At 47.1% G+C, this 23,901-nt stretch overlaps 1 protein-coding gene across 1 annotated transcript in view; it reads left to right on the forward strand.

Annotated features, from left to right (window-relative positions):
* The first annotated feature begins 748 nt into the window (after nt 1-748).
* LOC102402768 (liver carboxylesterase-like) overlaps nt 749-23,901 on the forward strand; it is a 32,346-nt gene continuing 9,193 nt past the window's right edge. Inside the window, 9 exon segments of the mRNA XM_025268687.2 lie at nt 749-909; nt 4,453-4,657; nt 12,210-12,354; nt 14,672-14,805; nt 15,914-16,067; nt 18,032-18,069; nt 18,071-18,125; nt 19,930-20,034; nt 22,424-22,462. Coding sequence (XP_025124472.1) covers nt 858-909; nt 4,453-4,657; nt 12,210-12,354; nt 14,672-14,805; nt 15,914-16,067; nt 18,032-18,069; nt 18,071-18,125; nt 19,930-20,034; nt 22,424-22,462 — 927 coding nt within the window. The 5' untranslated portion in view covers nt 749-857.

The raw sequence follows: 23,901 nt of genomic DNA on the forward strand, positions 1-23,901 counted from the left end.
TCTCCATGCCAGAATACTGGAGTCAGTGGCCATGCCCTCCTCCAGGGGATTTCCCGACCCAGTGATCAAACTGGCATCTCCCTCTCTAGCAGGTGGGTTCTTTGCCACTAGTGCCACCTGGAAAGATGAAAAACACTTAGCATAGAGCCAGGCATTTGGTAAATGTTTGGAGAATGAATGCATAAATGAAATAATGAATAAATGGAAGGAAGGGTGGAGGGATGGATGGATGAAAGAATAATTACAGCCCAAGATGATGGAGAGGTGGAGTCCCTTTACTGTAATAACATTCTCTCCAAAGATCGCTGGAGCTGTGCAGCAGGAGGCTGAGTCACTTGGCAGGAACACTGTAAACTTAATCTAGGCATCAGAAGGGTGACTGGATAAAATTCAAGATGCTTCCAAAATAAGAACATGGAACTCTGAAATAAGCCCCTTAATTCTCTAGCTGGGTGGCTATGGGGCTGGGTGTCGCTCTACAAGTTATCCAGTTGTTCTGAGGGCCCCAGACCAAAGGCTCCCCTTGTCTGAACGCCTCTGTCTGCTTGTTCCTGCCCTGGGAATCTCACAGAGCACTAAGCTTAGAGTCCAGGAAGGGAGACACACTTAGGAAACAAATTGAAGTGTCTGTGGCTACCTGTAATTGGAGAGGTAGGTCTGGGTTCTTGATTTACAAGAGGGTGAAATCTTGGTGGGTGTGGCTCACACACCCCAACCACCCTCAAGGAAGGGAGGCCAGTTTTTCTGTTATTGAGCTGCTGGGGTGGGAGCTTGCGGAGTGAGCTTGGGTCCCAGAGTGAAACAGCCCTCTGAGCAGGGCAGAGACCTGTGGACACAGGAGCAGCTGTCTTTCCACGATGTGGCTCTTTGCGCTGGTTCTGACCTCCATCTCTACTTTCACAGCTTGGGGTGAGTCCTCCTGAATGCAGATAGCCAGGGCTTCTTTGGAAATCCTTTTGGGGAACATGGGGGAGGAGATGTGCACGGGACAAAGTAGTGACAGGCCAGGCTCTGCAGCAGCACGGGCTCTGTGAACTTGGATGGGTAGCGCAGCTCGTGTTTCTCAGCAGGAGACACAGGGGACCGAGCACACCCTAGACTCGGCTGCGGGCCACCACTCCAGAGGAAGACAACAAGCTCACCTCCCACATCCCTCCAAGGACTTTGGCGAGCTCCTCCATGTCTTTCCCTCTTGATTGTTAATACAGATATGGAGCAGGTCCTTACCAGAATCCTGGAAGGGGTCTTTGTTTTTTTTGGCTAAGTCCTGTCTGACTCTTTTGCGACCCCATTGAGCCCGCCAGGCTCATCTCTCTATGGGATTTCGGAGGGAAGAATATTGGAATGCCTTGCTGTTTCCTTCTTCAGGGGATCTTCTGCACCCAGGGATGGAGCCCGCGTCTCCTGCACTGCAGGTGGAATCTTTCCACTGAGCCACCCAGGAAGCCTTTACGAGAATATTAATACCGGCTCTGGAGACAGCGGTGTGGGTTGCCATCGCGGCTCAGCACTTAGTAGCTGTGTGTTCTTAGACAAGTTATGTCCCTTTTCTGGGCCTTGGTTTTGCATTTCGAAAATGGGGCTGACAACTGTGTGTACCTCAGTGGGCTGCTGTGAGTCGGAAATGGGCTGTTGCTTCTAAAGGGTGCCTGAAATAGAGAAAGTGAAAAAAGAGATAACGGAGCTGTTTTCAAAGACAGTGTATTAACAGAAAGTTTGGGGTATCCTGGGGCCCACAGATCAGGAGTGTGTATCTAAGTCCCTTCAGTCATGTCAGACTCTGTGAAACGCTATAGACTGTAGCCCTCCCGGCTCCTCTGTCATGGGATTCTCCAGGCAAGAATTCTGGAATGGGTTGCCATTTCCTACTCCAGGGGATCTTCCCAACCCAGCGGTTGAACCCACGTCTCTTACATCTACCTATATTGGCAAGTAGGGTAAGGAGCCAGAGAAGGCAATGGCACCCCACTCCAGTACTCTTGCCTGGAAAATCCCATGGACGGAGGAGCTTGGTGGGCTGCAGTCCATGGGGTCGCTAAGAGTCAGACACAACTGAGCGACTTCACTTCCGCTTTTCACTTTCATGCATTGGAGAAGGAAATGGCAACCCACTCCAGTGTTCTTGCCTGGAGAATCCCAGGGACGGGGGAGCCTGGTGGGCTGCCGTCTATGGGGTTGCACAGAGTCAGACACGACTGAAGCGACTTAGCAGCAGCAGCAGCTGCAGGCTAAGGAGCCAACTGCCACTGAAAAGACGATTAAGACACATTTCCCTGAAGAAGAGGGCATGGCCTTACCATGGTGGTGCAGGTTATGAAGACAGGGGTGGGTCTCTAGGCAGAGGCAATAAAAAGAAATTGGGATTAAGGCCTTTATCTTGGTCGCTGATGGCAAAGGCAGAGGTGAGACAGGATAAGCAGGTTTGGGAGTTCCAAGGTAGAAATGTCAGCAGGTTAGGGGGTGTGCACAGTTTTCAGGTATTTTGCAATGGAGTGATTGGGGCAGGGTGATAGTGACTCAATAGAGGGCCTGACTAAGAAGGGGATTGGGGTTCAGGCTACAGCAGGCTGGAAGGGGAAGTTTGTTCCTATCTCCAGGGATTGGTTAACTCTGGGAAGGGCAGTCCCCCCAGAATCAGCAAGGCTGCAGGTGTCAAAGCATAAGAATACAGAACATAGAGGACATGGTTAAGACAAGAATGTAGCAAGGGACCTCAGATGCATCTGCACCATTTTATAGATGGAAAAACTGAGGCTCAGGGAGGGAAATGTACATGCCAAGGTCAGCTGGAAAATCACATTGTGAATTCTCTCTGTCTCCTGAGTCCAGAGCTAGTGCTCTGGCCATCAGTGCTCTGACAGCCCAGCCTCCACTGGGTTTTGTCTTCCTCCTGGCTCTGTGACACTGTGAGAGGCCCAGAACCAAGGGGAAGCACTGAATAAGAAGCACATTAGAAGCTGATTATCCCCTTACAGCTGGTTTACCCGGGCAGGTCCATACAATTACCACCTTTAGAAAGTCCGTACTGGCTTCCTCCATTTCCTCGGTTACCTCATCTCTAAAATGGACATAATGGTGTCTCCCTAGCCAGGTTTTTCTGATTAGGGTCCCCACGTGGTACATAGCGAGTGCTCTATGCACAGACACGTAACACAAGTGTCAACCTCCGCTGTCACCATCATTGCCTGTGCCTCTCAACCCAACACCCACATTTTCACTCTTGCCAGTCGGGCGTCTGTCCACTTCATCTCTCTTGAAGGCTGTCTTTGGATGTGTCCATAAACCAGATCTGGGTTATTCTTCTCTGTTCTGGCCACACACTTTGAGACAGAGGTTGGCCTTTCGTCTGTATCTAAATTGGGAGGGAGAGAGCCTGGAAATCATTTCCTGTTAGGATGCAGGTGTTGAAGATAGACAAGAGAGGACTTGAGGGACAAGCATGAACAGGGGTCATACTAAGACCACCTGCCTCGTGAAAGTGCAGGATGTCCCCAAGCAGGAAGGACCAGGCCTGACCTGGCAAGTGCAAGAGACACATTTGAGCTCAGTGAGAAAAAACCGCCTGCTCACGGGAATGGGACACAGAATGTGACCCCAAGTCTCGCTCCCTGTGATGACCCTGCTCAGAGTCATCGGAAGGAGCCTCTTCAAGCTGATTGTCTCTCTCTTACTCCAGGACAGTTCTCTGTTGCTCTTACCCCCTAAATAATGCCAGAATGGTTGGCCTGGTATTTGGGACTCTCCCAGCCTTGAACCTTCCAGGATCATGCTCCACGCCCATGACTCTTCCTGGAGTCATGAGGAAGACCCATAGCTCTTCCTCAGGCAGGCCTTGTGCTTTGCTGTCTCAGAGCCTCCCCTCTGCACAATCTCGTCTCTCTTTATACCTTTATACCCTCTCTTCCACCACTGCAAGTCCCAGATGCGAGGTCACGGCTTCCATGAAGCCAGCAGTCAGAGGGCCTCGCTCCCTCTTCTGTCTCCTATGGGACCTTAATCAGTAATTCTCCCAGGACAGGGACCACTTGTCCCCACAGGAGGGTCAGGTATGCGTGTGCTCATTCTCCACGTAAGGGCAGATGTCTGAGAAGAGCAGCCGCCTCTTGCTCATCCTCTCATCCAACGTGCAGCTCACGGCCGGGATCCAGCGGGTGGTTGATTCCAGAGGCTCCTAAGTGTGGAGACTGAGTGCCATCTTCATTCCCAGCAGCTCTTCTTCATGCGTTTGTGTCTGATGTGATGCTGTTACACCTCCAACTGCAATTCATTCCTTCAGATATCCCTGTGAGTTAGGAAGGACAGTTAGCTTCACCCTCTCTCATATAAGAAGAAACTGAGGCTTAGAGAGTTGAGAGGACATTAAAGATCACGTGAGAAAGGTAACAAAATCCACGCAGACTCCAGTTCACCGTCACCACTGACGAGTCCTCACTTCCTCCCGATGTCCAGCAGGGCTGCCGCCTTCGTCGCCTGTCGTGGACACCGCTCAGGGCAAAGTCCTGGGGAAACATGTCAGCTTAAAAGGATTTGCTCAGCCTGTGGCCGTTTTCCTGGGAGTCCCTTTTGCCAAGCCTCCTCTTGGATCCTTGAGGTTTGCTCCGCCGCAGCCTGCAGAACCATGGACCTTCGTGAAGAATACCACCTCTCACCCTCCCATGTAAGTCAGGGGTGTGGCTTTTGCATTTTTCAGTGGGGATGTTAGTCTCAAAGGGATGCAGGAAGGAGCCAAGGCAGTCCTATGAGTGGCTCATACTTCGTCCTGGAATCTTCAAGATATTGCAGATCCTTATCAACCTTCCAGAACTCTCATAGCTTTCTAGAGCCCTTTATCCAACTAATATTTATTGAGCAACTTTCCCAGGTATCTTCTAGTTTCCTGGAATCCATTAGTGACCAGAACAAAGATCCCACCTTCATGGAGCTTGCACTGTAGCTGGGGCAGACAGATAGTAAGAACTATGCAAACTGAAACATAGATTATGTAATGTATGATACATAGATTATGTAATGTATCAGAATATGATAAGTGCTGTGGGAAAAAATAGAAAGTGGAGCAGGTGAAAGGTTTCAAAAGTAATGATTCTGTTAATCTAAAACAAGAAAACAACCAGATTTTTTCCAGCAGAACCAGGGGTTTATTTGAGAGCTGCAAAGAACTGCCATCGTGGATATGCAACTATGGCAAACCACATGCAAGTCAAGTAAAACAAAGGATTTTCTCTTATAGAGGCCAACGGGAAGGTAGGAGGCACTGTTACAAACAAAAAGTCCACTGGAGGAAACTGGGAGTTTGTTATGTAGTGGCTTTTAACTGGCTGAGGAACGACAGTCTCTCATTGGCTGAGCTGTTGCCAAGGGAAGAGTTAATCTTTCTCATAGTAAAGTCCTGTCACTTCCAGCCAGAGGTGCCAAGTCTGTCTCTACCTAATGAAATCTGTATTGAGGTGAAGTGCTATGTTCCTGAGAACTGCCCCTCCTGATCTCTGCATTTCATTTTAGTGAGGTTTCCCTTTATTAATTTTCACAATTCTATTTATTTTCCTTCTTGAACTTCACCATAGTGGGGAGTAAGGTGGGTCAGGAGATGTGTGGGTGGTAGTGCTTTGGGGTGTTGATTGCACAAGTTCTCAGCTCCCAAGTGTGTCTTGCTCCCTTGGCATAAGCAGAACCATTGCTGATGTTTTCTGGTTAGCTGGCCAAGTTGGGTAAAGAAGACGCTCAGCTGCTTCCCAAGGCATCTCGGATGTCTGCAAGCTTTGAGTCACATATTATTTATCTCAGCAAGAGATTTCTAATTATTTCCAGGGCCCTGCGTCTTGCTACATTCTTTTCCTTTCTTCTCTTCTCTACTGTCCTTACTCCCTTCCATCTTCCCTTTCTTTTAAAAAACGTTCATTCTTTTTCTTTCCTGATTACAAGTAGTAAGTAGTACATACTTATTACATAAAAGTGAGGGAACCTCCTTGGTAGTCCAGTGGCTAAGACTCCATGCTCCCAATGTAGAGGGCGTGGGCTCAATCTGTGGTCAGGGAACTAGATTCCAAGTGCCGCAACTACGAGTTCCTGTGCTGCAACTGAAAAATCCCACATGCCACGACGAAGACCTGGTGCAGCCAAATATTAATAAATAAAATTAAGTAATTTTTTTAAAGTGTGGAAGTACAGGTGAGTAAAGTTGAGAAAATGAAAACTACACAGTCCCACCACCTAGCAAGAACTGCTATTCATAGTTTAGATTCTATTTTTCCAGTCTTTTACCTGCTGCACACTTTCTCCCTTAAAATGGAATCACATAATTTTCCCTACCCATTTCTAGTGTGTGTGTGTGTTTCCCACATCAAAAAGCAATTCTTGCACACCATATGGTGCACAACAATTCGACTAATTCTGTCGGGGTTTTGCCAGAGATAGCATCAGATTCCATCCGTGAAGGGCTCAGTCCCACATAACCTCCCTCTACTTCAAATGCCAATTCCAAGTTGTCACCTGTGTGTCTGACCAGCTGGCTATAATTCAGAAGTTCCTGTGACCCCCTTCCTGGGTTCTAGTAATTTACCAGAGCAGCTCACAGAACTCAACAAACTAGTTTCCCCACTAGATTACCAGTTCATTATGAAGGATATTGTAGGATACAAACCACAAGCCAAATGAAGAGATCCGTAAGGTGAGGTCCCTGACAGAGGACCCAGCACGATGGCCTCCCTGGTTGTCCAGGGGTTAAGAATCTGCCCTTCTACTGCAACAGATTCAATCCCTGGTCAGGGAAGTAAGATCTCACATGCCACACAATTCAGAAAAAAAGCCTTCTGTTTTGCCAGGACAATCTCTGAACCTGTCTTTTTGAGTTTTCATGGAATCTTCATTATATGGGCATAGTGATTGAAATAATTGGTGATTCATTTCCCTCCATTCCATCTCCCCTTTCCAGAGTTCAGGAGGTTGTGATAGAAGGTTCCTACCCTCTAATTTTGTGATTTTTTCTCTGGCAACCGGTTCCTGCTCTTAGGTATGGTCCACAAATCACCTCATTCACCCAATAGTAATACCACTCAGGAAATGACTGATACAAGGGTTTTAACAGCTATTCAGTGAAGCTGGCCGAAGATCAAATGCATATTTCTTCTTATATCACAGGATCATATTACACCATACAGATAACTTAGATGCCTGTTTTGTTCATGCAAGTATATCATGAACATCATTCTGTATCATTAAATATCACAATGTGATTTTTGGTCACTCTATTACATTTGGTATTGAATCACAATTTCTTTACCTCATCTCATATTTGAGATTCTTCATTGTTGTTGATGTTTTTGATAATATAAGTAGCACTCTGTTGAACATCTTGTAGCTAAATCTTCCTGCATGTTCATAAGTATTTTTGGGTTAAGTTCCAAGATATGATACTTTGGAGTTGGAATATTTTTAAAAATTTCCCTTCAGAAATATTCCAACTGCACCCATTTAACTAATATATGAAAACCTCCATTAGCTGAATTTTTGGCAATGCTTGGGGCAATTAAAAATGGCTTTTGGATACTGAACAGTCATTATAAAATTATTTTTTTATTCTGCATTGATTTGAATATTAGTGAGATTGACTCTGTTTCCCTATATTAAATGTTGAATTTCTTCTTTTATGAATACTATACCCCCTTGTCTTGGTCATATAGGGAAAGCTCCCCCAGGATGTAAATCAGGAGGTTCTCTTTGGAGCTCTGACTCTGCCACTTGACAGCTGTAATTAGTTCCCCAATTAGGGATCAAACTCATGTCCCCTGCATTGGCAGGCAGATTCTTAATCACTGGACCACCAGGGAAGCCACATGTTGCATATTTTAGATATCCTGTGATGGCAACCTGTAGTTCCAGCCTGTGATGAGTTGCTGACAGAATTTTAGCATGTCCCTGCTGCAAAATCCTTACAGAAATCCTCCCCTCACTTACACCAGAGAGATTCGGGTCCAGAACAGGCAAGGCATTTGCCCAAGGAAACACAGCATATCAGGAAGAGGCAGGGCTAGGATGCAGTTCTAATGCTGCCCCACAAATATTTGACCCCTGATCTGTTGTAGACCCTAAATATCTGCCATTTGATTGATTTGTCCTGGTTTCTGGAAGTCTCCTGTTTCCCTGTGGGCAGAATATGGGCACTCTACAGCGGGCATCATACAGCACTGGTGTGGACCCAGGGATGCAGGAAATGGTCCTTTCTCATGCCCATCTTTTCTCCTTTGCTTTTCGCATCTCTTCTCTTCACAGCTATTTGTAAGGCCTCCCTGGACCGCCATTTTGCCTTTTTGCATTTATTTTTCTTGGGGATGGTCTTGCTCCCTGTCTCCTGTACAATGTCACAAACATCCGTCCATAGTTCATCAGGCACTCTGTCTATCAGATGTAGTCCCTTAAATCTATTTCTCACTTCCACTGTACAATCATGCAGGATTTGATTTAGATCATACCTGAATGGTCTATTGGATTTCCCCACTTTCTTCAATTTAAGTCTGAATTTGGCAATAAGGAGTTCATGATCTGAGCCACAGTCAGCTCCCAGTCTTGTTTTTGCTGACTGTATAGAACTTATCCATCTTTGGCTGCAAAAAATATAATCAAGCTGATTTTGGTGTTGGCCATCTGGTGATGTCCATGTGTAGAACCTTCTCTTGTGTTGTTGGAAGAGGGTGTTTGCTATGACCAGTGCGTTCTCTTGGCAACACTCTATTAGCCTTTGCCCTGCTTCATTCTGTACTCCAAGGCCAAATTTGCCTGTTATTCCAGGTGTTTCTTGATTCCAACTGTTGCATTCCAGTCCTCTATAATGAAAAGGACATATTTTTTGAGTGTTAGTTCTAAAAGATCTTGTAGATCTTCGTAGAACTGTTCAACTTCAGCTTCTTCAGTGTTACTGGTCGGGGCATAGACTTGGATTACTGTGATATTGAATGGTTTGCCTTGGAAACAAATAGATCATTCTGTTGTTTTTGAGATTGCATCCAAGTACTGCATTTTGGACTCTTGTTGACTATGATAGCTACTCCATTTCTTCTAAGGAATTGCTGCCCACGGTAGCAGATATAATGGTCATCTGAGTTAAATTCACCAATTTCAGTTCTATATTTTAGTTTACTGATTTCTAGAATGTTAACGTTCATTCTTGCCATCTCCTATTTGACCACTTCCAATTTGCCTTGATTCATGGACCTAACATTCCAGGTTCCTATGCACTATTGCTCTTTACAGCATTGGACCTTGCTTCTATCACCAGTCACATCCACAACTGGGTGTTGTTTTGCTTTGGCTCCGTCCCTTCATTATTTCTGGAGTTACTTCACTGATGTCCAGCAGCATATTGGGCACCTACTGACCTGGGGAGTTCATTTTTGTGTCCAATTTTTTTTTTGCCTTTTCATACTGTTCATGGGCTTCTCAAGGCAAGAATACTGAAATAGTTTGCCATTCCCTTCTCCAGTGGACCACATTTTGTCAGAACTCTCCACCATGACTCATCCATCTTTGGAGGCCCGACACAGCATGGCTTAGTTTCATCGAGTTAGACAAGGCGGTGGTCCATGTGATCAGGTTGGAGAGTTTTCTGTGATTGTGGTTTCAGTCTGTCTGCCCTCTGATGCCCTCTCTCAGTGCCTACTGTCTTACTGGGGTTTCTCTTACCTTGGAGGTGGGGAATCTCCTCATGGCCACTGCTCCTGACCTTGGGGTAAAAATAAAAAATGAAATGAAAAAGAAATGCAAAAAAGCAAAATGGCTGTCTGAGGAGACCTTACAAATAATTGTGAAAAGAAGAGAAGTGAAAAGCAAAGGAGAAGAGGAAAGATATACCCATTTGAATGCAGAGTTCCAAAGGATAGCAAGGAGAGATGAGAAACATTCTTCAGTGATCAGTGCAAAGAAATAGAGGGAAATAGTAGAATGGGAAAGACTAGAGATCTCTTCAAGAAAATTAGAGACACCAAGGGAACATTTCATGCAAAGAAGGGCTCAATATAGGACAGAATTGGTATGGCCCTAACAGAAGCGGAAAATATTAAGAAGAGGTGGCAAGGATTCACAGAAGAACTGTACAAAAAAGATCTTCATGACTCAGATAATCATGATGGTGTGATCACTCACCTAGAGCCAAACATCCTGGAATGTGAAGTCAAGTGGGTCTTAGGAAGCATCACTACAAACAAATTTGGTGGAGGTGATGAAATTACAGTTGAGCTATTTCAAATCCTAAAAGATGATGCTATGAAAGTGCTACACTCAATATGCCAGCAAATTTGGAAAATTCAGCAGAGGCCGTAGGACTGGAAAAGGTCAGTTTTCATTCCAATCCCAAAGAAAGGCAATGCCAAAGAAAGCTCAAACTACCACACAATTGCACTCATCTCACACACTAGCAAAGTAATCCTCAAAATTCTCCAAGCCAGGCTTCAGCAATACATGAACCATGAACTTCCAGATGTTTAAGCCTGTTTTTGAAAAGGCAGAGGAACCAGAGATCAAATTGCCAACATCTGCTAAAAAGCAAGAGAGTTCCAGAAAAACATCTATTTTCGCTTTCTTGACTATGCCAAAGCCTTTGACTGTGTGGATCACAATAAACTGTGGAAAATTCTGAAAGAGATGGGAATACCAGACCACCAGACCTGTGTCTTGAGAAATTTGTATGCAGGTCAGGAAGCAATAGTTAGCACTGGACATGGAACAACAGACTGGTTCCAAGTAGGAAAAGGAGTACATCAAGGCTATATATTGTCACCGTGCTTATTTAACTTATATGCAGAGTACATCATGAGAAACGCTGGGCTGGATGAAGCACAAGCTGGAATCAAGATTGCTGGGAGAAATATCAATAACCTCAGATATGCAGATGGCACCACCCTTATGGCAGAAAGTGAAGAGGAACTAAAGAATCTCTTGAGGAAAGTGAAAGAGAAGAGTGAAAAAGTTGGCTTAAAGCTCAACTTTCAGAAAATGAAGATCATGGCATCCAGCCCCATCACTTCATGGCAAGTAGATGGGGAAACAGTGGAAACAGTGGCTGGCTTTATTTTTGGGGCTCCTAAATCACTGCAAATGGTGACTGCAGCCATGAAATTAAAAGACGCTTACTCCTTGGAAGGAAAGTTATGACAAACCTAGACAGCATATTCAAAAGCAGAGACATTACTTTGCCAACAAAGGTCTGTCTAGTCAAGGCTATGGTTTTTCCAGTGGTCATGTATGGATGTGAGAGATGGACTCTAAAGAAAGCTGATCACTGAAGAACTGATGCTTTTGAACTGTGGTGTTGGAGAAGACTCTTGAGTCCCTTGGACTGCAAGGAAATCCAACCAGTCCATCCTAAAGGAGATCAGTCCTGGGTGTTCACTGAAAGGACTGATGGTGAAGCTGAAACTCCAATATTTTGGCCACTTGATGCAAAGAACTGACTCATTTGAAAAGACCCTGATGCTGAGAAAGATAGAAGGCAGGCAGAGAAGGGGACAACAGAGGATGAGATGGTTGGATGGCATCACTGACTCAACGGACATGAGTTTGGGTAGACTCTGAGAGTTGGTGATGGACAGGGAGGCCTGGCTGAGAAGTCAGTGGCAACGTACTCCAGTACTTTTGCCTGGAAAAACCCATGGGCAGAGGAGCCTGGTAGGCTGCAGTCCATGGAGTCGCTAAGAGTCGGACACAACTGAGCGACTTCACTTTCATTTTTCACTTTCATGCATTGGAGAAGGAAATGGCAACCCACTCCAGTGTTCTTGCCTGGAGAATCCCAGGGACGGGGGAACCTGGTGGCCTGCCATCTATGGGGTTGCACAGAGTCGGACATGACTGAAGTGACTTAGCAGCAGCAGCAGCAACAGGGAGGCCTGGCATGCTGCAGTCCATGGGGTTGCAAAGAGTTGGGCACGACTGAGTGACTAAACTGAACTGAACACGCCCATCAGCACATAGGGCAGCCTCCTTCCTTGATCCCGAGCATTCCAGAGGCCTAGGGAGGGAAGAGGGTCAGGTCTGACTGTACGTGGTCCTGGGAAACCTTGTTGAGCCTGTGGATCCCCATCGCATGCCCCAGGTATGGTAAGAACAACTCTATTTACTGGCCTGAAGCTGCCAGCCCAAGGCCTTTGATGACCACAAGAGACATCTCCTTGGTCAGCTCTGATTGAACCTCAAGATTTCTTCTCTCTCCTTGCCCCTCGCAGGTGCTCCCAAGACCCAGTGGGGGCACAGTTGCTCTCGGATCTCTTTACCAACAGAAAGGAGAACATTAGTCTCACGTTTTCCGAAGACTGTCTTTACCTAAATATATACACCCCTGCTGACTTGACGAAGAGAAGCAGGCTGCCAGTAAGCGGTGGGAACCACTGGGCAAGGCTGGTGTAGACTGAAAGGGGATGAAGGCAGTGTTGGGTGGGGGGTGTCTTGGGCCAAGGGTCTTCTGGGGCCCCAGGGCTTTCTTGTGCACCACAGCCAAACCTGACATCAGGGAGCACAGGTTGCCCACACCTCTGTTTCCCCTCGGCCAGAGTAGGGCCCCTGGGGGAGATTGCTGCCCATCTGTAATGCACATTTTCATTTTTCTTGGGTCTCTCATGCTAATAGATGGACAAGAAGGATGACTCTTAATTGCTAGATTAGGAATCTGATACCCAGAGAGGGTAAAACGTCATTTCCATAAAGTTAGAGCTGGAAGCAATCTCGGAGATAAGCCAACAAGCCAACCCTTCCTTTACAGACAGAGAAACTGAGGCCCAGTGAGGGGAAGGAGCGGTCACAGAGTAGGGTTGGCAGGACTGGAGCACGGGGCTCCCGGAACAGCGGGAGCGCTCTGACACGCGCTAGCACGGAGCCTGTGTGTGGCCTTTCCTCAGCACACAGAGGCCCTCTCTGACAGCTTCCTGTGACTTGGTGTCACAGCTTGGGGGGCAGAGCCTGGAGCAACAAAGATGTATTTTCCTTTGCCTTTGCCAGCTATCAAGATTTTCTTGTAGCTAAATTCACTTCCTGATTGTCTTTTGCCCAAGCTGATGACCCAGTGAGTCAACATTTCCAAAATACATGACGCCCAGATAGATGACCGACTTCTAGACTCAGGCTGGACTTTGGGGCAGGTCTGCTGGAAAAGGAGCGGTCACTGGGGGTATAGACAGGGGAGAGAACACCCAGCCATCGCCCAGGAACACCCCTGGCATGGTGCCCAGATGTAGAGAAAGGTGTCTGTGAACTTCTGACTAGAAGCTCAAAGAGGTGAGGATGACTGTTCATTCATTCATTTCCACTATTACATACTGAGTGTACCCATACACATAGCTAGAAGTGGGGGTTCGGAGAAGAGGGAAGGGAAAACCATGACCACATAGCCCCTGGCTTGGAGGATCTGCACCTAGCTGGACTGGCCTCTTCAGCAAATCACTGCTGACCAGCCCCTGGCTCAGCCTGGACTCAGAGATGACTGCAAACTCAGTCCCTCCACCCGGAGGCAGGCAGGGATCAGAGGTGTCGGAGGAGCAGGGGCTCTGGGAACCTGAGGCTGGAGAACCTCTAGTGTGGACACAGGCTCTGGATCTGTAGGGTCTGGGTGTAAATCTTTGTTCTGCCTTTTACTAGGTGTTTCCTCAAATCGGGGATAATCACACATGAGGTTTCAGTAACAAATATCAAGTTTATGGCAGTGTCTGGGTCAGAACATGAGGCAAGTCATCCTGATTCATTAGTTAGAGTTGTAGGGAAGGAATTCTTCTGCCCCAACAGCCACCCTGCTGTGCCATAACCATTGGTTTCTGTGTGCTGAGTGGCTCAACATGTGGACTCTGGAGCCAGACTGCTTGGGTTCAAGTCCTGTCTCTACCGTCTATTAGCTGCGTGGTCACCTGTCTATGAAATGGGACAATTAAGAGTCCCTCTCAAATGGGTGATTTATTTTTATTACATACAACCATTCTTAGCATATAATTTGTAAATGAATTCTTTTGTTTTTTATTAACCAAATTTTTATAATTTTAGTCATTATCACTTTCTTGTTATGTGAACGCCTTAAATTCAGGGCAGTGTTTTATGAATTTTCATGTCCTCTCTCATCCTCAATTCTTCCCAAAGTCCCTGGCACCTAGTAGGTTTTCAGATCATATTCATCAAATGGTTGAAGGCTTTTTGGAGGAGGTGGTTTTAGGCTGGGCTTTGGAGGATGGGTGAGATTTGGGGAGCAGAGGAGGAAGTAGAATAGCAGGAAGTCATATTAAGAAGAGGTACCAGCCTCGGTGTGTGCTTCGTAACACGATCATCCATTCACTTGAGAAGTTGAATTCACCACACAAAAGGTAACTAAGATGAAGCTGAAACAAGCTTCAAACCAAGGGCTTCATGCAGAGTGGACTGAGCTGTATGATGGGTCCAGGAGTGAGGGGTCCAGGAGTGAGGGTGGTGGGAGTGCTGGGGAGGATATGATGCTCGAGCCTTGGCTGTTCCCATGATGATGTTCTCAGCAAGAAGAGCGCTGAGCGCAGGTGGCACTGGGGCAGGGGAGACAGGCAGGGGCAGCCAGGGTGCCCTGAGTGGGGTGGTGGCCTGGGCTGCAGCTGGAGAATGGGTAGGTGACCAAACCTGTCTCTGAGGTCTTCCCCAGCTCTGCTTCCTGTAACCCTGTGGTTGCATCCTCCCCGTCCAGGTGATGGTGTGGATCCACGGAGGAGGTCTCATGGTGGGCGGGGCATCAACCTATGATGGGCTGGTCCTCTCTGCCCATGAAAACGTGGTGGTGGTGACCATTCAGTACCGCCTGGGCATCTGGGGATTCTTCAGGTAAGACCCTGGACTCTCCTGGTGGCACATTGCCCCCAGGGTGGGGGTGCTAGGACCCCACTCTGGTCATGTAAGCCCTCTGGTCATGCAAGCCCTCAAGGGGCTCCTTGCTAGGCTCCCTACTAAGACATCTGAGTCCCCTCCTAATTGGGCTCCACCTACCTTCTCATTCCCCAGCCACCCTGGTGCACTTACTTCTGAGCTCTTACACATAAAACACCTAATCTCCCTGACACACTCCTATTATTCCTACCAAGCCCACCCAGTTGTCATCTCATCTGAACTGCTGATCTCGTTTTCACTGTGCTGCCTGGCATGTTGCAGTCACTTAAAGATGACAGTTACCATGCAGCACAGCACTTAGAGGCTCACACATCTTTCCTCCTGGGGAAGTAAAGAAGGGGTAGACTCATGTGGGAGTTCCATGAAGTCTTGTAGGTGAAGGAACAGGTGCCTGGAACTGGGAGGTGGTAAGGAGCATCTGACTCCAGGGGTACATCTACTTGGAGGAGCGTTGGGCCATGCACCCCATTTCCTTCTGAAATTTGGCACATGTGTGAGTGAAGGCTTGAGTCTCCTGCGTGGATTCTGTGGGGACAGGAACCAGGTTTCCAGCAGGCAGTTACTGAGCTTTTCCCTAATGCACTGGCGCCAGGACCTCCTACCCTGAGATGCTGGGGGTGGGCCGGGGGAGGGGTGGTCACCTCCCTGGAAAGACCTGTGGGCTGAGGAGGGTTGTCCCAGGGGAGTCGTGTCCCAGGATGTGTCCCCTTCACAGAGACCCCTCAGCTCTTCCCCCATGGCCCGTGTCTGCTCCCAGGGACAGTAACTGCACGTACTTGCCCCACTTCCTCTCCCCCCGGCCTCTCCTCTACCACGTGACTCGGTTTCACCCGGACCATAGCAAATGCTCAATCAGTAGATGAAGGATGGCTCTGTAGAGCCCTGTAGCAGAGCAGGACAGCAGGAAAGTGAAGAGCCCGTGTCAGGGCTGTGGAAGCCCAGTCCTTCCCAGAAGGCTCCCCTGGACCCCCAGCCCCATCTCTGGTCCTCAGGGCCCTGCCGGGACATCTCTGCTCCCAACCCCACCCTGTTCTCTTACTCACAGCACAGGGGACGAGCACAGCCCGGGGAACTGGGGTCACTTGGACCAGGTGGCCGCGCTGCACTGGGTCCAGGAGAACATTGCCAACTTTGGAGGGGATCCAGGCTCTGTGACCATCTTTGGAGAGTCAGCAGGAGGGGAATGTGTCTCCATTCTTGTAAGTCTAACTGGCCTTGATGTGGCTGCTGATGGGACCACTTGCAGACCAGCCCATCTAGTCCTGGGACCTTTACTTCCAAGATCTGGATTCAAGGCTGACCCGACTCTGTGCAGCATCAGATGGTGGAGAGTTAATGGCCAGACTCCCCTTGGCCCCCAGGAAGCTCAGGGCTCAGCTCAGCCTCCGGGGCCGTAGCTGCAGCCACAGCTGCGACAGACACTCTCTTGCTGTCCTGTGTCGGTTGAGCTCATCCTCTCCTTCTTAATCATTTTAACGTTAGGACTCGCCTCACTTCTCTTGAGATTAGGGGTGGGTGTAAATGATTAATCAGAGGAGCCAACCATGAGGTTGGTCTGGGTGTCCTTGTCTGACTTGAAGCCAGGCCTACAGTTCAGGGAGACGCGAGCACTAGGAACAGGTTGGGGGCCCCTTCTGAAGGCTCTGGGGGCTTGTCCATGCCCAGGAGGGAGGGCAGCAGTCTCTGGGGCTGAGGGATGGAGCTGGGCTGGGGAGAAGGAGAAGAAGAGGAGGGATGGGGGATGGGACAGGCGACAATGGACACAGACAGGACCTGGGAGTGTGGTGTGGGGAATGGGAATGGGGGAGACACCAAGGGAAGCAAAGCTGGAAAGCCAGATTAGAAGGTGCTGGGGGCTGTGGGAAACACTCCAGTTATCTCACATTTGAGCAGAGGGTTAGCGCTATTAGTGCCTCTTTTTTTTTTTTTTTTTTGGCCGCTTTGCATGTGGGATCTTAGTTCTCCAATCCGGGATCAAACTTGAGCCCCCTGCATTGGGAGCTTGGAATCTTAACCATTGGATCACCAGGAAAGTCCCTATTACTGCATTTTAAAAACTTATATTGATTTCACAGTTGAACATTCAGAGGAAAATGTTTTTATGCTTCATGAAGTGGAAAAAATGAAAAGTACAGAAAATCTCAAAGAAAAAAAAATCATTTGCAATTCTATTATCCTTGGATACTCATGTTGAGCTGTATTTTTCTAGTTTTTCTCCATAATTCACCCTGTTTATCTGTCTATCCATCTATGAATATAACCAGAACTTTTATAATTCCTTTTTGAAAATATTTGCTGTGCTGGGTCTTCATTGCTACACACTCTTTGTTTGAGTGTGGGGGCGTCTCAGCACCATGCCTTGTTGCGGAGCTCAGTTCTAGGTGCAAGGGCTTCAGTAGCTGTGGCATATGGGCTTAGATGCTCCATGGCATGTGGGATCTTCCCAGACTAGGGATTGTACCCATATCTCCTGCATTAGAAGGTGGATTCTTAACCATTGGACCACACGGGAGGCCCTAGTTAGAAATTTTTAAAGACAAACTTTCCCTAGCATTATGAAATGACATAAATATTTCTCTGAGCATTAAACAGTCTTTCATTTTTTGTATGTATAGTCAAGTTATTTCATCCTAAGAATGAAAAATATGTTGTTTATCCAGTCTCATAATATTGAAACCTTGGGTTGTTTCCAATTTTTACTATTATAAACAACATGAGCATTATTAAAAATTGTTGTGTACCTCCAGGCTCATTTTCCTTAGGATAAATTCTGAGTAATGGAAACAGGAAGTCAGAACTGTGCCTTTATTTTCTTTATTTATTTTATATTTCCCCAGCCATTTAAAAATTTTTCTTCACCTTTATGTTTTTAATTAATTCTTACTTGAGTATAGTTGCCATGAGAACTGTGCTACTAAAGTGTTGCTAGGAGTTGCTAAGCTGCCCTCAGATACTGTTGATTGTTACAGTTAGTGGGCGCCACTCACCGCCTGTTCTGTCCCTCACTCTGCTCCTGCCTCCCTCCAGCTGAGGTTTTCTCACAGAACCAGGCCCAGGCCTCCAAGGGAGCAGTCCAGGACAGGGGTGTGGATGGGTGTGGCTCTTCAAGAACAAACCCCCTTCCTCCCTGAGCATAAACTCCCTTCTCAACACGGTCCTGCAGGTGTTATCCCCCCTGGCCAGGAATCTCTTCCACCGGGCCGGGCGTGGCCCTCACTTCCGCCCTGGTCAAGAGGGACTCGAAGGTTGCAGCTGAGGTAGGTCTCATGCTGGACTGCCTGCACACCATGTACTGCCCTCCTGGAGTTGTCAGGGCCCTTTCTTAGAGTTCAGTCTGGCTGGCATCCTCAGAAAAGCATAGATGTGAGAAATGGCTGAACAGGAGGGCAAGGACATACCTCAGCCCACCTCCCAGTTCTACCACTGAGCAAACTGGGGCAGAGAGCTGAAGTACAAGAGCCTAGCCAAGGTCAGTAAGTGAGGAGGGCAGGGCTGGACACAGGCTCATGACTCTGGTCTGCCAGCCCCGTGCACTTTCCACTGAACACACATCCCAAAGTGTGCCAGGTGGGTGCTGCCCCGAATGTGTGCCATCGTGTATTATCTCACTTGAGGTCTGAGATCAAGTGAACTCGTTTACACTATGGTGGCTTGGAGTGGCTTCTCCCTGGAGACTTTGTGACGAGGCGGGTGCCTGAGAAGTCTTCATGGCTTCATTGATTCATGCAACAGATAGTTTGGGGATAACCTGATACCTAGATTCTATTCTCAAGAAGGAGGGAGATTGATGATTACATAATTTTACCAGTTATAAAATGTCAATTGTACCTAGAGCAATAACGGAAGGTATCCAATGTCATAACAGAACCCAAAAGGAGCCCTTCATCCATGGTACAGGGGAGGTTATCAGGAAAGGCTTCCTGAAAAAAAATAAATGATCAACAAGTTGAGATGAGAAGGGTAAGCAGTAAATTACTTGGCAAGCAAGGAATATCCAGGAAGCAGGAACAGTCTGCGCAAATGTCCCGTGGCAGGAGCAAAAGTCTTGAGAGACTGAAGAAGGCTGATGTGGGCAGAGCAGAAATTTCAGAGGAAACCTGGAGAGAGCTGCGCATGGGACCATGGCAGGGCCATAGTGCATAGGACCTGGTGAGGACTGTGGCTTTATTTGGTGAGTGTTAGGAAGACTAGGAAGGGTGAGCAACACAGAGGCTCTGCTGAGGAGTGTGCCTTGGAGTCAGTGACACAGAGCGTTTTGATCAGGCTGCGAGAGCTGATTTGGAGAGCACTGGGGGCAGCACTGACTGAAGGGACTGGTAAATAGAAAAGGGAGAGAAGGGGCCCCATGAATTTTTAGAATTTTTGAGAATGTTTTCAGAATTTTAGGATATTAACAGCAGATGCCCATTAATCAGGCTTAGGTCCAAAAGGGGGAGCTCATTTAAAGGAAAGAAAGGTCTCAGAGATGGGACTGGATTTTGCTATCAAACAAGACAAGAAATCAAAGAATGGAGAATCTGACACTCTTATTTTGCACTCTCATTGTTTCTCTCTCTTCTACTTCTTCCTGTGCCTTTTTATTTTTCCACCAAATACCTACTGAGCTCTGATGTATGTCAGACACTGGACCAGGCTCTGGGCAGCCCGTGCACACTCTCCAGGGCCCCGTCATTGTGGCGCCTGACTTCTCTTCTGCATCTTCCCCTCTGGCTGCAATTTGCAACTGACTGGCCTGAGGTCAAATGGCTATTAATTGGATGAGTCAAGATTTGAGATTAGAAAGTGGGATTTTGGATTCCATGCTCTTAAGCAGCCCCTCCGTGCTGCCTCTATTTAGATGTTCAGCTTTGAGATCATTATGCCCACCTTGTTTAACAGAGATAAAGCAGCAGAGGCTGAGGAGTATAACCGGCATGCCTTGGACCCAGGACCTACTGGTCTAGGGTGTCTACTGCTACCATGGACTGCCTATAGAAAGGGAGGTTGGGACAGAACACTTCGGTATTGATGGAGGGAAGAGGCATGGCTCTTGAATTCTGCTGTCACCTGTGATCTCTACAGCAAATTGCTGCCTTTGCTGGGTGCAAAACCATCACCTCAGCTGTCCTTGTTCACTGCCTGCGCCAGAAGACAGAGGATGAGCTCTTGGAGGTAACACAAAAGATGGTAAGTTCATCCACTCTCTTGGAAAAACAAGCCGTCCACCCTAGGAACATGGTCCCAGGCTTCATCATTTCAGCTTCAGTCCTCTTGCCCTGGAAAAACTACCTGGGACAGTTTCTCAGCTCCCAGGAGAGAGCAGTGTCAGCCTCTGGATCTCAATGCGAATGTTCCTTCTTTCTTTTTTTTTTTTTTTTTTTTTGAGTATCTCAGATGTTACCAAAGACAGTGAATAACAGAATGAACAACTGAACAATGACCCCTCATATTTATCAAAACTTACCTTTTCCAATCTTGCTTTCTGATATATTTTTAAGAAATTAAACATTACATATGCTCAGAGATAGTTATCACCTTGAATTTTAGGGATGGGGTTATGTAGAAGAAATAATTTCAGAAAGCTTGCCACACCTTATCTCAAGACCACCTCAGTTATGACCCAGTGGTAGCCCAGTTTTCTAGGTTCTCTGCATGTCTGCCTCAGTCATCGTTCCGTCATAACTGTTTATCTACCCATTCATCCATCCACCTGTTCATCCATTCATCAGTTCGTTCATCATCCTATTATACATCTGTCCATCTATCGATGAATTAGAGTTCATCAGTATCTTTTCATCAGTGCAATATCAATTCATCGGTAACATTCATTTGTCTGTTACCAATCATCTATATATCTATTTTGTTACCCATCTCTGTAAAATCAGTGAACCATCCATCAGCTAATCTGCTGGGTATAATCCATCTGCCCAGTAATCCCCCAGTTCATCCATACTGCACATAGTGATCAATTTCATCAATCCACGCATCCATTTATCCATCCACCCATCCATCCATCCATCCACCTCTGCTAGGTGTATGGGTGGAGGTAACAGAGTGGGTGATGCAGACATAATTGGATATAGTCGCTGTTTACAAGGAACTATTCAAGGAGAAAGACACACATAGACTTAGTGGATTAAGTGTGGTGGGAGTACAGAGAGGGGAAGCATTCATTATAACAAGCAGGGCTGCTTCACAGAGAAGGTGACATTCGGGATTGATGGCTATGATGGTGGGTCATCACAGGAGGTTACAGCATGACAGATACCCAGAGAACACCACATTTAGAGCCAATGGGAACTGTTGGAGTAGCCAGAGCACCTGGACTCTCTCTGTCTGGACCCTGGAATCCTGAGACGACTACTCCTGGACTCCCAGGGGCTAGACTCCAGCACTGGACTCTGCTCTATTTCCATGGTTTAAGTCCAAAGTAGCCTTGAATCTTGGTTTCTCAGGCTCAAATAAGGTGACCACTGTGCTCAAAGATAAATACACAACTGTTTTCTGGTATAAATTTCTTTCTAAAACTCCATGTGGCACAAGAGATCCACCTTATTTAGGGGGAGATTTGGTGACGTTGGGAAAACCCAGAGAACCTAAGAGTCCATGTTATTCTTCTGAGATCTTCTGAGATCATGTGGAAGTGTTTCCAGGATTATCTTGTCTCCCCATTACACACACACACACACACACACCCCTGGATTGCAGGCCTACAACACATAATGGAGGGCTCCGTAATGGGATTTCCCCTTACAGGGTCAGGCTTGTTAGCTTCAGCATCACAATAGAACTAGCACAGTCTCGGTAAGCTCACAACAAAGAGAAGTGTGGGCTGGGCTGAATTTCAGTCAGCTTATATGAGTCAGGATTATCTAAAGCAAGATAAGAAAACTCATCTCAAAGTGCCTTGAGAAAGGACTATGTTGTAACATAATCTTTAGGTAACTCACTGACAAGTCTAGGAGTCCATGGCTTCAGGCATGGCTGGATCCAGATGCACATATGCTATTATTAAGAAACTGTCTCTATCCCTCAGCTTTTACCTTTCAGTGTTGGTATCACTCTCAGATTTGTCCCCTGGGGAGGTTAAAGACAGCAACAGTACTCTAGTCTTACGTATTATCTCCTTAGAAACCCTATTTCCCAACAATTGCAGCAAAAATTTGGATGAACTCTATTGAAATGACATGGGCACATGTCCACCCCTGAAGTAGTCCCTGTATTCAGGGATTTTGGTGCATCTGAGGGCACATAGAGATATCTGCAATCATGGAGTGAGAGTGGGGAACAGGGGGTTCCCCCAAAGGAAAATCGGGGTGTTGTTGCCTGGAGGAACAAGAAGAGAAAATGGGTGGAGGGCAGGGCAGGCACCAACAGTCCTCTGCAGAGCTCCCCTCCCCCATCCCACACCTGCTCCCTGTGCTGGTGCCCGGGGGAGGGTGTCCTGCCCACTTCCTTTCAGCCCAGCCACGGAGGCGCCAGGAGGGAGCACTTGGTACCTTTCAGCACAGCTCACAGAGGTCAGCTTTCCTCCCAGGAAGCCTCCTCACCACAACCTCTGTCTTTGTCTTCACAGAATTTTTTCACTCTTGTTTTATATGGAGACCCTACAGAGGTAAGGACTTTTGGTTTCTTGATTACACATTTTAAGTCTTATCACCTTAAGCTTCAGTTAATGATTAGAAAAGAATGAAAGAATTCTTCGTGTGGAATCTTAGTAAATCCTAGTGTTTATAGTGCTGACACCGAGAGAGGGGCTGTGACCTCCTGGGTCTCACAGCTAGGATGACCATATAATGGGACCAGAACCTGTGCCCCGGCCCCCAGGCCAGTGCTCTCTGTCATCAACTCTAGTCCCTGTCCCCAGCCAGCCCCTAGTCTTGTGTACATTCCTTAAAACGCCCTGTTGGGAGAAGGTGGATGAGAAACCTCCACTGCGGGGACTGGAGATGACTGGGTAAGGGACTCTTCAGAAGCCTCCAGGAGGAGCCCGGATCATCTCCTGGGGCTGCAGGGTTGACTGGCTGTGCAAGTCGCACTGTTTCCAGATCTGTGGGGAAAGGAGCCATGAGTCTCAGTCCTCAGGACACCACCCTCCTCCCAGTCTCACAGGAAACTCCAACAGCAGCCTCCCTGAGTCGAAAAACATTGAGCCCTTGTTGACTGGTGTTTCATTATCAATAAATATTATATATAACTATCTATAAGAAATAAATATATTACATAAGGTATCTTTAAACAGAAACATTTACAGAACAAGGTTGAAAAAATGTTACCAGAGGCTCTCAGGAACCTGATTCCTTATTTCACCAACACAGCAGCTCAGCATTCGTTATATCAGAGTCATGGTGACTTTATAGAACTTAAATATCACGAATAATGAGAATATTACCAAGTCAAGAGGGGTTCCTGCTGCTGGCCAATTACGACCTTTAATCAGAATGCTCACAATCTGGGGAGACGGTGGGCTCAGTGTCCTCCCAAAAACCACCAAGTTTCTGTTTGGCCATGAAACCTTTTAAGGAGCAATGGAGAAGTCACCTCAGTTCATCCCTGAGATGAGGGGTCCAGAGTGGTCGCCGGCCCTGTTTGCCTGCAGGCGTGTGTGCAGCTTGTAGATGCCTCCTGGTCTTCCTCTAGATGTTACCTTGCTCTTATATTGGGGAGATTCCAAATGTGTCAGCTAGGGAAGATATCCGATCATCTGTGAATTTCTTATTCTTCATTTCTGCTTCTTTGATCTATGGGGAGAACCAACAAGCTGGACAGGGCATTGGGTGATTAAAAGATCTGACAGGTGTGCTTCGGCTGAAGATGAGTAGAGCATCAGGGGGCCTGTTTCAAAGGTTAGTTATGCTATAGCTTTTCTAAAGTGACCCCAAAATGGAGGGCTTCCTGGTGAGGGTGGTTTCCTAAAGAGGTGCTTGCAAGAACTGACTATAGATGGAGAGTTGCATAGGGATATATTAATTATGCTTTTCAAATTAAATACCCATTTATTACATACTTTTATACCAATTTGAGTGAAGATTTGCCCCCATCGCCTGACTATTG

The sequence above is a fragment of the Bubalus bubalis genome, chromosome 18 (assembly GCF_019923935.1).
Source record: "Bubalus bubalis isolate 160015118507 breed Murrah chromosome 18, NDDB_SH_1, whole genome shotgun sequence".
NCBI lineage: Eukaryota > Metazoa > Chordata > Mammalia > Artiodactyla > Bovidae > Bubalus > Bubalus bubalis.